Genomic DNA, 13,040 nt, shown 5'->3' on the forward strand with positions numbered 1-13,040 from the left:
GGATGTGTGCAATGTGAATAAAATGCAAATTTAGCGGACGAGCAGGAACCTAAATCTGCTTTAAAATAAAAATATACTTTTGTTAAATTTGTGATAAGATACTAAAAAAACATAATCTAAACTTCATTAAAAATGCAAAAGCTTTGCGACTCTATTTCATGTATTACTAAACAATTATGATTTACATAAACATAATGATGCAATACAGACAAAACTAAATGCAAGACGTAATAAGTGTTATGATTGCATTGGTTGCATAGGCTTACTCTCAAAAAAGCTGCGAACTCGCACCAGTCAACAAATGCTGATGGATATCTTTTATTTGTTTACTTGGTATGATGTTAAAAGTGTACAGCTAAAGTGAGCGTTTAGAGTTAATTTTAAATTTTAAGCTCAATGTATTGTAGTTTTTCTTTTTTTTTTTTTATGTTTTTTGTTTAAGGTTGCTACAATAATCATGCAGAGTAAATGAGCAGAGGAGAATGATGGTAAACGACCTATCATCTCCCCAGCAAATCAACACATCACATACAAAATAACAATGACAACATGTCATATGTATAATTATTGGCCAATGACGGCAGAGATAAGCCCAAATGTGTTATTTCTTCTTAATAAACACACCTGAAGCGAGGTTTACTGTACACACGGGTACTCCTACATGGTTGTCTCATGTAAAAAGTTGCGAATAGAGAACCGATAATGACAATGAACTTCTTTAGGGGAAACAGTAACCATCGTGTTCGTGGCAATGACACGAACAGTGTTTTCGTCGCAGTGGTGCCATTGTTGCGAGTGCCAGTACCATAATCATACCCGGCCATATGCACACATACATAAAATATGACATAAATGAATCACTATTTTGTACTCCTAATCCATTTTTCACGCAACGCTGATAGTTCAAATATTACACATATGTAACAGGCTATAATTAGTGTGTGTGTTTTTCTTGCGTGTCGCTATTTGCCCGCGGGGCTGCCTCATTGTTATGTGTTTATTAGTGACTGAAAGAGACAGAGAGACAGAGGAGTGAGGGGAAGAGGAGAGAGAGAGAGAGGGAGAGAGAGAGAGAGAGAGAGAGAGAGAGAGAGAGAGAGAGAGGGGGATTAGCACTTTTTTTTTTTTCACGAGCAATGAAGCGGGGGAATAATAAAGAGAGGAGTGCATGACAGACAGGAGGTATCACCAATGAGATTAGACAAGCCTCTTACATGAGCCAGGACAGCGCAAACACCCAGCAATAATGACACAATGACAGCGCACACACTCAAACACTCAGTCAAATACACACAAAGGCTCACACGCACACGCACACACACACACACACACACACACAATCCTACCTCCTCCTCCTCCTCCTATGCAATAGGCAGTTAGTCATTTTTTTCCCTCTGACTTCCTGGCTAATCTCACTGTTTTTCAACAAATCGCCGGATTTAATATCAGATTAGTGGATTTTCAGTCCCAGATGTTTTTTGTTCAGAAAAATGGATTACAGTGTTTAAAGTTTGTGTGTGATCCCCGCTGAATTACGTGCGCTTGGGAGACCAGTGTGTCAGATCCCTGGTACGTCGGGGGCTCGCAGTCCCATCTGCCGGCGCTGAGTTTAGCCGGCGGTCACCCAGCGCAGCCGATATTACAGTTTAAAGTGGTGTTAGTACTGCGGCGGGTTCACAGCGGAGGGAAGGGGCAGGTTGAACATGAACACTTTCTGGAGGTGGTTTGTGTTTGCTGTGGACAGTGAGCCTGTAGACGAAGAAGAAGAACAAACAGATGACCACTGATCTTACTCTCCCTAAATGTCTCTCTTCTTTAATGAGATGAATTTAAAAAAAAAAAAGAAATGCTTATAAACACTTTCAAATAAGTTGTATTCTTAACAGCAAAAACTATTGTTTGCTCTTTTATTTTACTGGCGTGGTTTCTTCGACTCGTATTCTATTTCAATAATTTATTTTTATAGAAGAATTGCAACAAATGTATTAACAATTGCAGCTTTAATCACTCAATTTTATCCAGCTGCTGCTGCTCACCCAATATATAAAAGGTACTATACTTCGAAAGTACTCCTGCTGAGGTTTTGGCCGATCTCAATTAGATGCACTACTTCTGATCATCCCAAAGAAATTAGTTTAATCTATGTGAGATAACTCCACCGTAGTGCACTTTTCTCTCTTTTCTTGACACCTCTCATCCTGCAGGCGTGTTCCTCTTTCTCCCACTTCACCCGTCCATCCATCTCCACATCTCAAACCGAACCGAAGGGCTGTCAACGCCCGTAACGTCCACCTCGATCACACATTTGTCCCATGAACCCCCCTGCTTCTGTTTTCAAAAAAATTGTTGCAAAAAAAAAAAAACACTCTTGTGTTTGTACATCAAGCAGGAGAAGGAAAAAGATACCCTCTCCCACACACACACACACACACACACACACATGCACAAACACACACGCCTCCGATCTGGGTCACATCCACTTGTCTGGACGGCTGGCATTTCTGTCAGTTTAAGCAACGCACACAATCATGTGTGCAAGAATATCTATCTGCCCCCTCCCTCTCTTTTGACTCGAGATTAAAATTGACTGCCACCCGATTCCATCGCCCTCGTCCTCTGTCCTCTGTCAACCCCCCCGCCACCAGCACAACCCCCCCCCCCCCCCCCCCCCCCCCCCCACCACACACACACACACACACACACTTTTTGTTGTTGGCTCCGCTCACATCCAGATTTTCCGGTTATGACTTCTGAAAGAGTTCACAGCTCTGTCATTACCAATCTGAAGCTGGTAATCTGGCCTGAGATGGCATTAGCGGTGCGGATTAGCGCAGCTAAAGGCCTCATAAGCCAGCCGTGGCTCTTTGTTAAGAACTAACCCGGCTGATAGAGAGGGCCGATAGCCCGGCGGCGCACATGCACGCGCGCTGCGGTCGTAGCAGATGCCTCCGACGCCTCATCGGAGACTTAAGCTGCAGCAATAATACAAATAATAGGCGACGGGAGAGCTCTCGTGATCTTTGCACGGCGGCAGAGCAGATGTTCGCAACTGGGGAAATTAGCAGGACTTTTTAGTTGTAATAAGAGTCATCTGGCCACCTCACTTCAGAGTAGAGCTGCGTGGGTTAAGATGAAAAAAGACCTGTCAGATGTGTGTGTGTGTGTGTTTTGAGCGGTCGAGGCCTTGAGAGAGTGACTGTTTATCCTATTTTGAACGTGTGTGTGTGTGTGTTGTGTGCATGTGACGTCAGGTGGGGAGGTGGTGGGCAGCTTGTAGCGACTCTGGCTGGGGGGCACACTCTGACTCACATGCCCAGCTCGGCAATCAAATGGTCAGTGTGTGCGAGTGACGCACACACACACACACACACACACACACACACACACACACACACACACACACACACACACACACACACACACACACACACACACTCGCACACACGCCCCGGCAAACTCCCCTCATCAAGTGTATGTTAATGTCTTTACCTCATGGTTCAGGAGAAGATTTATTCTGGATGAAAAGCTCCTGTCAGCAACCCAAAAATAAACCACACACCACACACACACACACACACACACACACACACACACACACACACACACACACACACACACACACACACACACACACACACACACACACACACACACACACACACACACAAAGAGACATGTTTATTTGCTCTACCAAGCTCAACTGTAAAAGCAAATGCTATCCCAATTCGTCTTGTATTGGACTCGTTATAGGAAGCACTAACTCTCAGCTTTAGCTTCAGGTAGATTTTCACCCCCTTCAATGTCCTGCCACTGACTTTTCTCTTGTTCTCTCTCTGTCTCTTTCTCTCTCTCTGTCTCTTCCTTTTTCTCGTCTTTGTCTGCGCCTCAGCAGACTTGTTGTCGACACTGTCCTCAACAGCCTACCTGAACGACCACGAGGCCGTGACCAAGGCCTTCGCCGAGGCCCGGCAGATGAAGGAGCAGCTGAAGAGAGAACAGCAGGTCCTGGATGCCAAGGTGGCCGCCGTCAGCAACCTCAGCCTCAATAACGGACGCTCAGACAAGGTACGCTGCTTTCAAAGCTTCCACCTGCTCGGCAAGGACGTGACACTCAGAATAAAGTCAGCAAATGGCCAAAACTTCTTTTTTTTTTTTTTTTATAAATGTAAAACTCCTATTTCTTAGATTAAATTTGTCTTTTATCAAATGTAAAATCAAGCGCGTTCAAGCATTATTATATAGTTATTATAGTACAATTTAGCTTTCTTTCTGCTTTAAATACTATTTATAAATACATTTCAACAAACACCTAAACTGCTGCACTTAAAGAAAAAGCTGCTTTTCTTCAAAGATGTGTGGGAGCCCCCTCATAAATAAATACAAATCAGTGTATTTTATCCTAAGCAAAAAAAAGAAAGGGGAAGAGGAAGGGATTCTATATTCAAAAGACAAAATATATAAATCTACTCAAGTCTCCCAAAGTCATTCCGAGCTGTACGGTCTCATTGTCAGTGTGTGTAATAATTTGTCTTGCCATATGCCATCCCTGCTGCACCATGTAGGAGGTAAATCGGTGTACAATGTACTCGCTGAAATGTGTTGAAGCTAAACAGGGCCAGATAAGGTAAAACCAGCAGCATCGCGGAGGTAATGAGTGTGTCTGCGAGGCGCACTGCGGGGCTGCGTGCATGGATGCGTGTGAGTGTGTGAGTGTGTGTTCGATGCATGTGTGTGGCAGAGAGGAGTGTCAAAGAGACGGTAATGTGAAATGACGGCGCCGGCTCCTCGGCAGCGTGGCTAAATTGTGGTTATTTGTTAAACACATAGGGAGTCAGCTGGTGCACGCACACACACACACACACACACACACGCACGCACACACGCACACACACACGCGCACACACAGCAATGTGCTTGAAGCATCTGCACCGCTGACATTCAACAGCTCTATCTGTCTCTTCCTTCCTCTTTCATAAGACGTGTTTCAGCCGGTCAAACCGACACTGAACCAGGCTCATTATACATTTACACCAGGCATTATTAGTAATATTCTCCAATATTTATACTCTGTACTGTCACCAGCTTGAGAAAGACTTGTGGAAATATGCTTAGAAATTCTATGACTTATAATTTATATTTGCCCCTATACAAAAAAAGGACACAGCTTTCAGGTGTATATCTAATAGTCACTTAGAGTCACATCAGGGGTTTATGACCAAATTCCCCTGAGAAGAAGAGAAAATTCAGAAGCATATTTTACAATTTGTTCCAGATGTTTCCTACAGATCTACATTTATTGCTGATCAATTTCTTGAATTAATTTATTTATATTCAAAGAAATCAGATTTTATTTTTCTTCTTGTGACTTTAAAATAGACCACCATAATAAAAAAAGATGAATTATTATCTGTTATGTTATTATTTGTATGTTTTTATCTTCAGAAATTGGAATTTTTATATAAAACAAAAAAATGGGCAATTAACACGTTTTATTTTTAAAGTAATTTTTAATGTATGATTTATTTTGATCTAAGTTTAAACATAAGAAAATGACTCTGTGTGATTTTCCACATCTCCACGCCGGCGCCCGCTCCTCTTCCCTCGTCCCCGCGGCTTTGTGCTGCGCGGGAGAGAAGCCGGCGAGCGCTCGCCGGCGTTGGGATACAACAGTGTCATCCCTTGACACACTCGCTGGATTAGTTTTGTCGCTACTTTGTGTCTTGGCTCCAGTGTCAGCCATTCAATCCACTTTTCTCATGTACTGTACTGGGGCTTAATGTCAGACTACGCTGTCATCTACTCTGTCTCCCTGTTCGTCTTAGTCTCTGCCTCACACACACACACACTCACGCTTACACACACACGCACACACACACACACACACACACACACACACACACACACACACACACACACACACACACACACACACACACACACAACACACACACACACACAGAGCGTAAAGTCATTTCCAAGAGCACACTTAATCTTAAAATCTAAAAGTGTGAGGCACATTTTGTGCTCTCTTTTTCTGGAACAGGACTTCAATGAGCCATTCATTTGTGCCAAATGAGGAAAATTCCCCAAGTATTTCTGATGTACATACAAAAATGATTGAATATTGAATATTTCAAGCCCATTGGCTGGTAATTGTGCATTTATAAACACATTAAAAATGGTGGTGGTGGTGGTGGGGGGGGGGGGGGGGGGGGGGGGGGGGTATACTTGTGACCTGCTTGAAAAGGGAACAAAAAACATTTGTTTCCTGCGTGTCCGTTGCTTTCAGTCTCTCTCGTCCCTTCCTGTCTATTTATACCAATCTAGGGGGGAATTATCTCTAACAATTAAACTCCATTGGACTAAAAACAGAGAAAATGCATTTCATTATCATCCTTCCCTCCCTCCATCCAGCCAGCCAGCTCGTCAGGGTCACATGTAAATGGAGAGGGACACTTTTTGGAAGGTTGTTTTAGAAGACGACAGTGTTTTGGGTAGCGCTCCTAATCGTATAATTAAACTGTAAAACATTGGCGCACCGCAGCGTGCGTGCGTGCGTGTGTGTGTGTGTGTGTGTGCGTGCGCGTGTATGTGTGTGTGTGTTCTTCCGTAGTCAAGTCCGCCGAGTGCTCCGGCTGCTTGCATTAAGCATGTAAATGCTCAGTAAATCAGCCTTTTATTGGTTGTAATAAATACCCAGGGGGCCGCGCGGCGTGGCCTCGCTCTCGTCCGCGCCGCACTCTCTCGTTCTCTCTCTCTCTAATGCGTCGACCCTCGGGGGCCTCTGCAAGAGAGAGGCGAGCCGCGGCACTCCACTCGCGCAGGTGGCTGCCAGGAGTCGCTGCACACACACACACACATTATAATACTGGGGTGTTCACACAAAGCAGTAAACATCCAAATAGGAGTAAATGTAATTGACATTCTTGCACATGCAAACATACACACAGATGTGTGTTCAAGCATGCGGGCACACAGCACTCAAACAATTTGATGCTGACATTAACATTTCCACAAAGTGACACTGAAATGAACCGAAACACAAACTGCCTCTCTATGGAAATCATCACTCTCATTGGTGGTTTCTTTTTTGGTTTTTGGGGTTTTTTTTTCTGGATGCGAATAATTTCTATTCACTTTCATATTCATTCTCTTCTCTTTTTTTTTTTTTTTTAGTTACTTACTTGTTTTTCTTCTTGTATTGCATCTGTTCCTTTTGAAAACAAGCAGAAAGTCACCTCGTATTTCTCACATTAACCCGCCAGAGCTGGTTTGTGGAGCCGTTCAACATGTGGACGAGTCACAGGAACATTTGTGTGTTTTTTGTTTTAGGGAGAAATTGTTCAGTATTACTACAGATCTGTGGCTTCATTCATTCATATATTCGCAGCGTGTGTGTGAGTCAGTTGCTGACCGACCGCAACTGTGAACTGTTTGTGTTGTTTAGGACAAAGCTGCCTTGGAGAGTCTGAGTCAACAGCTGAAGCAGCAGGCGGAGGACAAGTTCAGCCACGCCATGCTGGACTTCACCATGAGTGGGGAGTCTGACGGTAGGGACACACGGACACACACACACACACACACACAGTTGTGATTTTTTTTTTTTCATTTTGAAGAAAAAATAAGGAGCTGAATGTATAAATACACAGCATGAGCACACAGACAATATGTCCATGTTCAGCAGAAGTGTCACTCACACTTCCTCATCAACATATTTTTGTTTAAAAAGAGATTTTAGAAAGTACAGATTACGTACTGCAAGAAAGATCTGCCTTGAGATGTGTCTTTTTTTAAGGCGTCGTCGGTATTTTTTGATGGAAGTTGGTCGTTTTGTATCAGCATGGATGCACCTGCTTGATCACTAATAACGCTGCGAATGAAACTAAATGAATTAATGACAGGGAAGACTGTGGACGTTTATTCTAAAACAGACAGGATGTTCACTTAGAAATATTTGATAGAACTTTTTCACTCCTCCCCTCCTCAGGCTCCCCCAGCGTGTCGGACTCCAGAATATTCCGCGAGGCTCGAGGTCGCAGCAGCAGCGAGCCGCACATCAAACGGCCGATGAATGCCTTCATGGTCTGGGCCAAGGACGAGAGGCGGAAGATCCTCCAGGCCTTCCCCGACATGCACAACTCCAACATCAGCAAGATCCTCGGTAAAAAAAAAAAAAATGTCTACGAATACACATCGTCTGAGTGACAGGTGCCTTTGTCCTGCCCTCATCACCTAATCTGAATAACGAGAGGAAGATCTGTGGATTTCCCCCACTCGCTCACGCACACACAATACACACTAATAGTGATTTCTTCACAAGCGGCGGCATTGTGTAAGCGGCTGTTAATGAACGGCTGGGGAGAGCACGGCTCCGACAAATGATGATATAATTCATTATGCATTAAACAAGCAGCGCAAGGCCGCCTGACATTTCCCCCAGACCGCCGGGATCGGCCCTGACATTTTAAAGAGCTCCTAAGCGTTTTATAACACAGGGAAATCTGGTTTTAATAAGCCTCCTCTCCCTCTTTCTCTCTCTCTCTCTCTCGCTCGCTCTCTCTCTCTCGATTGCTAACAGATCGCAGAACACAGAGAGAGAAAGACTGAGAGAGAGAGCACGGCCAACTGCTGACAGCTTTTACCCATTAAACATACAGTAGTCAAGTGCAAATTCAGACCAGATATGAAACACACAGGGGGAAGACATGCTCAAGATTACACCCACACACACATGCAGGGGACTGATACTACAAATGTATGAGCGGAAAGCGAGCTGGGAGAGATGACAGCAGGTTAAGTGAAGTCCTCATTAGTGGAGATGAGTACCTGTCGTCCCCGTTGCTCACCTCATTAACCCCCCCTTTTTTTTCCCTCCGCCGTCTCTTTCCGGGTGAAACCGCTGTGTGTGTGTGTGTGTGTGTGTGTGTGTATATACGTGTGTGTGCGCTCGTAGGACGTGTGAAAGTGTTCTTTTTCTACATGCGATGTGGCGTTGTGCGAGCCGCGCAGACGTTTGTTCCTCAGTCACAGCGTAACTGCTACCCGTGCTGACATACGTGCTCTCTTTAAATCGCTTCAGACTGATCTTTATCATGCCGTCACTGTAAAAAATGATCAGAACACATTTTAACGGCTCAGTATGTGCTCGTTGCGGTGCCGTTTTTCATAACTCATTTTCATAACTGTCTGTCTCCGCTCTTTGTTGCCTCTTTTTTTTTTCTTCTTCTCTCTTTAAAGAGCCGAAAACGATCATTATTGTCACTGACGACGCGTGTTTTTTTTTTTTTTTGTTGTTGTTTTGGTTGTTTTCTTTTCATCCAGGCTCACGCTGGAAAGCCATGACCAACCTGGAGAAGCAGCCGTACTACGAGGAGCAGGCTCGCCTGAGCAAGCAGCACCTGGAAAAGTACCCCGACTACAAGTACAAGCCGCGGCCCAAACGCACCTGCCTGGTGGACGGGAAGAAGCTGCGCATTGGCGAGTACAAAGCCATCATGAGGTCCCGCAGGCAGGAGATGAGACAATACTTCAGTGTGGGGTGAGGGAGCCAAGAGACAACAGCATAATTTGACTCATTCCAATCGAGATTTTTTAGATTATTTATAGAGTTGAATAGTTCAATTCAATTCTTACCTCGATATTTTTGGTCAGTATTCTCTCCTCTGAAGTCCCGTTTTATTTTATTTTTGCTTTCGTTTTCGAGTGTTTTTTTTTTTTTTTTTAATTGTTAGGTCAAACCAACCAATTATAATGTAACAACCTCATGCTGTGTTGCCATGTCTCTTTTTTTAAAATTATACTAATCTAATATTTCTCAAAGACGGTGTTTACTAGAGGTGGCAAGAAACAAAGGATTTGAACTTTGATTCTGTTCTTTAGTAGATATTTCAGCTTTCTGGACTTTACTTGAGTAGTATTACTTCTATTTGTCCTGCTTCTTGATTGTTTGTTATTTGTAGAATAGCATTTCATATAAAGTCCAGCCAGGTTATTGTTTATTTTCTATGAGGAAAATGAGTTTCATCGCTCGTGATTATAAATTTATAAATATTATATTAGAATAATAGTAGCTTGAATGTATACTTTTTATGACTATTATTACATGACCATCTGTATTTTTGCCTTCTCAGATGGTTACTAACATTGTTTTAGGGGCCTCTTCAATGAATCATATCATCTTTACACGATTCTGTTCGATGATATGAATGACTTTTTTTTTTCCTAGAAAATTTTAATTTAGACATTGAGGCTTCTCAAGGTTGTTTGATTTCCCTTGATATTTCCTCTATTTAAATAATAATAAACAAGTCATTCCTGGCCTTAAAAAGCACAGTTGATACAGAGAGGTCACATGTACATCTGCTCGGCTTATTTCCATTTTTCTTAAAAAAAAAAAAAAAAAAAAAGCCGACAGTGCATTTTGTTCAGTATTGAAATCAACAGGTTTGAGATGGTGGATTTTGATCCTTTTATTATATTTGCTGTATTTTTAGTATATTAAAAGTACATTACACCAAAAGTAGACTTCAGTGTTACTGATCAGGAAATTGTTACCAGATGTTATTTTTGGACTGAAATAGTGACATCTCTCTCCCTCCCTCCCTCTATGTGTACAGGCAGCAAGGCCAGCTCCCCCTGTCCTCGGCAGGCGTGGTTTACCCCGGCGCCCTCTCCATGGCAGGATTGCCCTCCCCCCAGATGCCCTCAGAGCACTCGAGCATGTCCAGCAGCCCCGAGCCCAACGCCAACCACCACCAGAACCCCCATGTGACCGGCCTGAAGGGGGACGAGCCACGGATCAAGGAGGAGGAGCTGCGGTTAGACGACAGCAACGGCGACGTGTACGACGACTTTGACTACGAGGACGAAGAGGCAGACTACGCCAGCGACAACGACAACCACATCACCCAATAGGACGGCTTCGCAGTCGCACCAGTTTTACGCCAGTCCGCGCTGGTTAATGTCACACATACACCGAAAGAAAAAAAAGTTTAAATAGAATACGAAACACCACCAATCAGGAAGAAAACTCTCGTTTGCCAATCACCCGAAAGAAAAGCCACCAATTTCCCCTTCCTCTTCAACTAACATGGACTCTTTTTAATAGAGCCAATCCCCCACCCCCGCCCTCCCCTCACCTTCCCTCACCTCCCCTCTCCTCCCTCCCACCTGAGTCCTGATACCAGCATCTGATCAATCAACTGAAGCACAGGACCCGTCACTCACACTGACTGTTACACAAGCTGGCGTCTGCGGGGAAGAGACGACCAAGCCAGTCCTGAAGCTTGCCGAGGAAATATTCAAGTACTACTGCAAGAGTTTTGAGTGTGATACCACGAGTGAGGAGAACTACAAATCGCTCTCAGAAAGCAACCTTTCAGTCCCGTTTGTAGACACACACACACACAAAAAAAAGGAGAAAAAAAAAGGAGAACTTTTAAAATGAGAAACAAAACAGTGGACCTGTCAAAGGCGAACAGATGACACTTTAAAGATGGCGGACCTGTTTATTATCAAGAGACACTTTTAAAAAAAAAAAAAACTGCTTTTTTTGTTCTTTGGTTCTATAATATTCTCACTCAGGTACACGGTGCCAATAAGTGGCTTGTGAATGTGATTTGTTGTTTTTGTGCTACAAGTTTGAATAATAATAGAAAAAAGAGACATTTCTTTTCTTTTTCTTTTTTCTCTCCCCCCCCCCTTTGTTGTAAAGCACCTGAAAGACATCAGACGTTTATTTTTAACAAAAAGATATCTTTTCTTCAACCTCGACAGTGTGCTGTCAGCAGTTCCTCCCCTCTCACCTTTCTTTCTCTGTGTGTTGGTGACTGCCCGCCGTCTCCCCCCCTCCCCCCGTTATAGAATCCAAATGGGACAGTCCAGCCAGGACTGACCAGGACTGTCCCACTTTGAGCGGATTCTCAGGGTGTGTGTGTGTGTGTGTGTGTGTGTGTGTGTGTGTGTGTGTGTGTGTGTGTGTGTGTGTGTGTGTGTGTGTGTGTGTGTGTGTGTGTGTGTGTGTGTGTGTGTACGTACGTACGTACGTACGTACATGTGTGTGTGTGTGTGTGGGGGGGGGCGTGTAAGTGCGGGAGTCTCTCTGGCATCGAAGAGCAGAAACAAAAGCACTGTGTTTGTGAGACAATCCACCAGTTTCCTTCTCGCTCCGGTCCCTCTTATCTTGATCTGGTCAAGAGCGAAACATCAGTACGACTTATTGCTTAAAACATACGACAGTGTGTGTGTGTGTGTGTGTGTGTGTGTGTGTGTGTGTGTGTGTGTGTGTGTGTGTGTGTGTGTGTGTGTGTGTGTGTGTGTGTGTGTGTGTGTGTGTGTGTGTGTGTGTGTGTGTCCAGTGTACTCATTTATAGGACAAACGCACTCTTCCCAATGAAGAAAACAAGCGACGCGTATAAAGAAACAGGCAACTCTTGCTGCTGCTGTTATTTACTGTACACACACACACACACAACACACACACACACAACTATTGTTCTGTTTGTCAGTGTTTTCCTGCTCCCCTCCAATCACATTCGTCCTGCTGAGACACAGCGGGCGAAGCCGAGGTGAAGTCAGCCAGTCAGTGTTTCTGTTTGTATTTGAATTCTGTATTTTATTATTTCTCTTCAAACTGCCTCTTTGTCTAATAATATTATTAACAATAATTCTAAGGATGGTCAACGTTTCCTAAGTTTAGTAAGTTATGTACAGTATAATTTATTTTTCTCCTCTTTATTGGGTTTTTATGACCATATGAAACTATGACAGTCGATGACGCATTCTATTTAGCTGTTAGTTATTTAGATCTAAACAAAAAGTTTGTCATTTTACCTTAATTTTTTTTCCCCTCCTTCTTTTTTCAATGCGTTTGTTTTGTATTAATCCTGCGGAAGTATGGGCGGGTGGAGTTAGGACCGTATCCAGACTCGATGCCACGCTCTATTCCGAGCTGAAGACCTTTTTATCACGTCCAAACCCATTTCTAAGAAGCACTCAGCCTCTGTGCAGTCAGAGAAAAAGAACATGAATTTTTATTGTTA

General features: G+C 43.6%; 1 protein-coding gene across 23 annotated transcripts in view; it reads left to right on the forward strand.

Moving 5' to 3' along the window:
• sox5 (SRY-box transcription factor 5) overlaps positions 1–11,528 on the forward strand; it is a 259,914-nt gene extending 248,386 nt beyond the window's left edge. For 8 of the 23 annotated variants that reach the window (XM_080491527.1, XM_080491539.1, XM_080491526.1 and 5 more), the window contains 5 exons: positions 3,890–4,065; positions 7,448–7,550; positions 7,988–8,161; positions 9,322–9,538; positions 10,617–11,528. In XM_080491527.1, the coding sequence (XP_080347653.1) occupies positions 3,890–4,065; positions 7,448–7,550; positions 7,988–8,161; positions 9,322–9,538; positions 10,617–10,914 (968 nt within the window). In that variant the 3' untranslated portion in view covers positions 10,915–11,528. The remainder of the gene's footprint in view (positions 1–3,889; positions 4,066–7,447; positions 7,551–7,987; positions 8,162–9,321; positions 9,539–10,616) is intronic. The other 15 variants (XM_080491540.1, XM_080491531.1, XM_080491538.1 and 12 more) reach the window with 3 other exon arrangements.
• The last annotated feature ends 1,512 nt before the right edge of the window (positions 11,529–13,040 follow it).

Source organism: Lipophrys pholis, assembly GCF_963383615.2.
Source record: "Lipophrys pholis genome assembly, chromosome: 22".
Lineage (NCBI taxonomy): Eukaryota > Metazoa > Chordata > Actinopteri > Blenniiformes > Blenniidae > Lipophrys > Lipophrys pholis.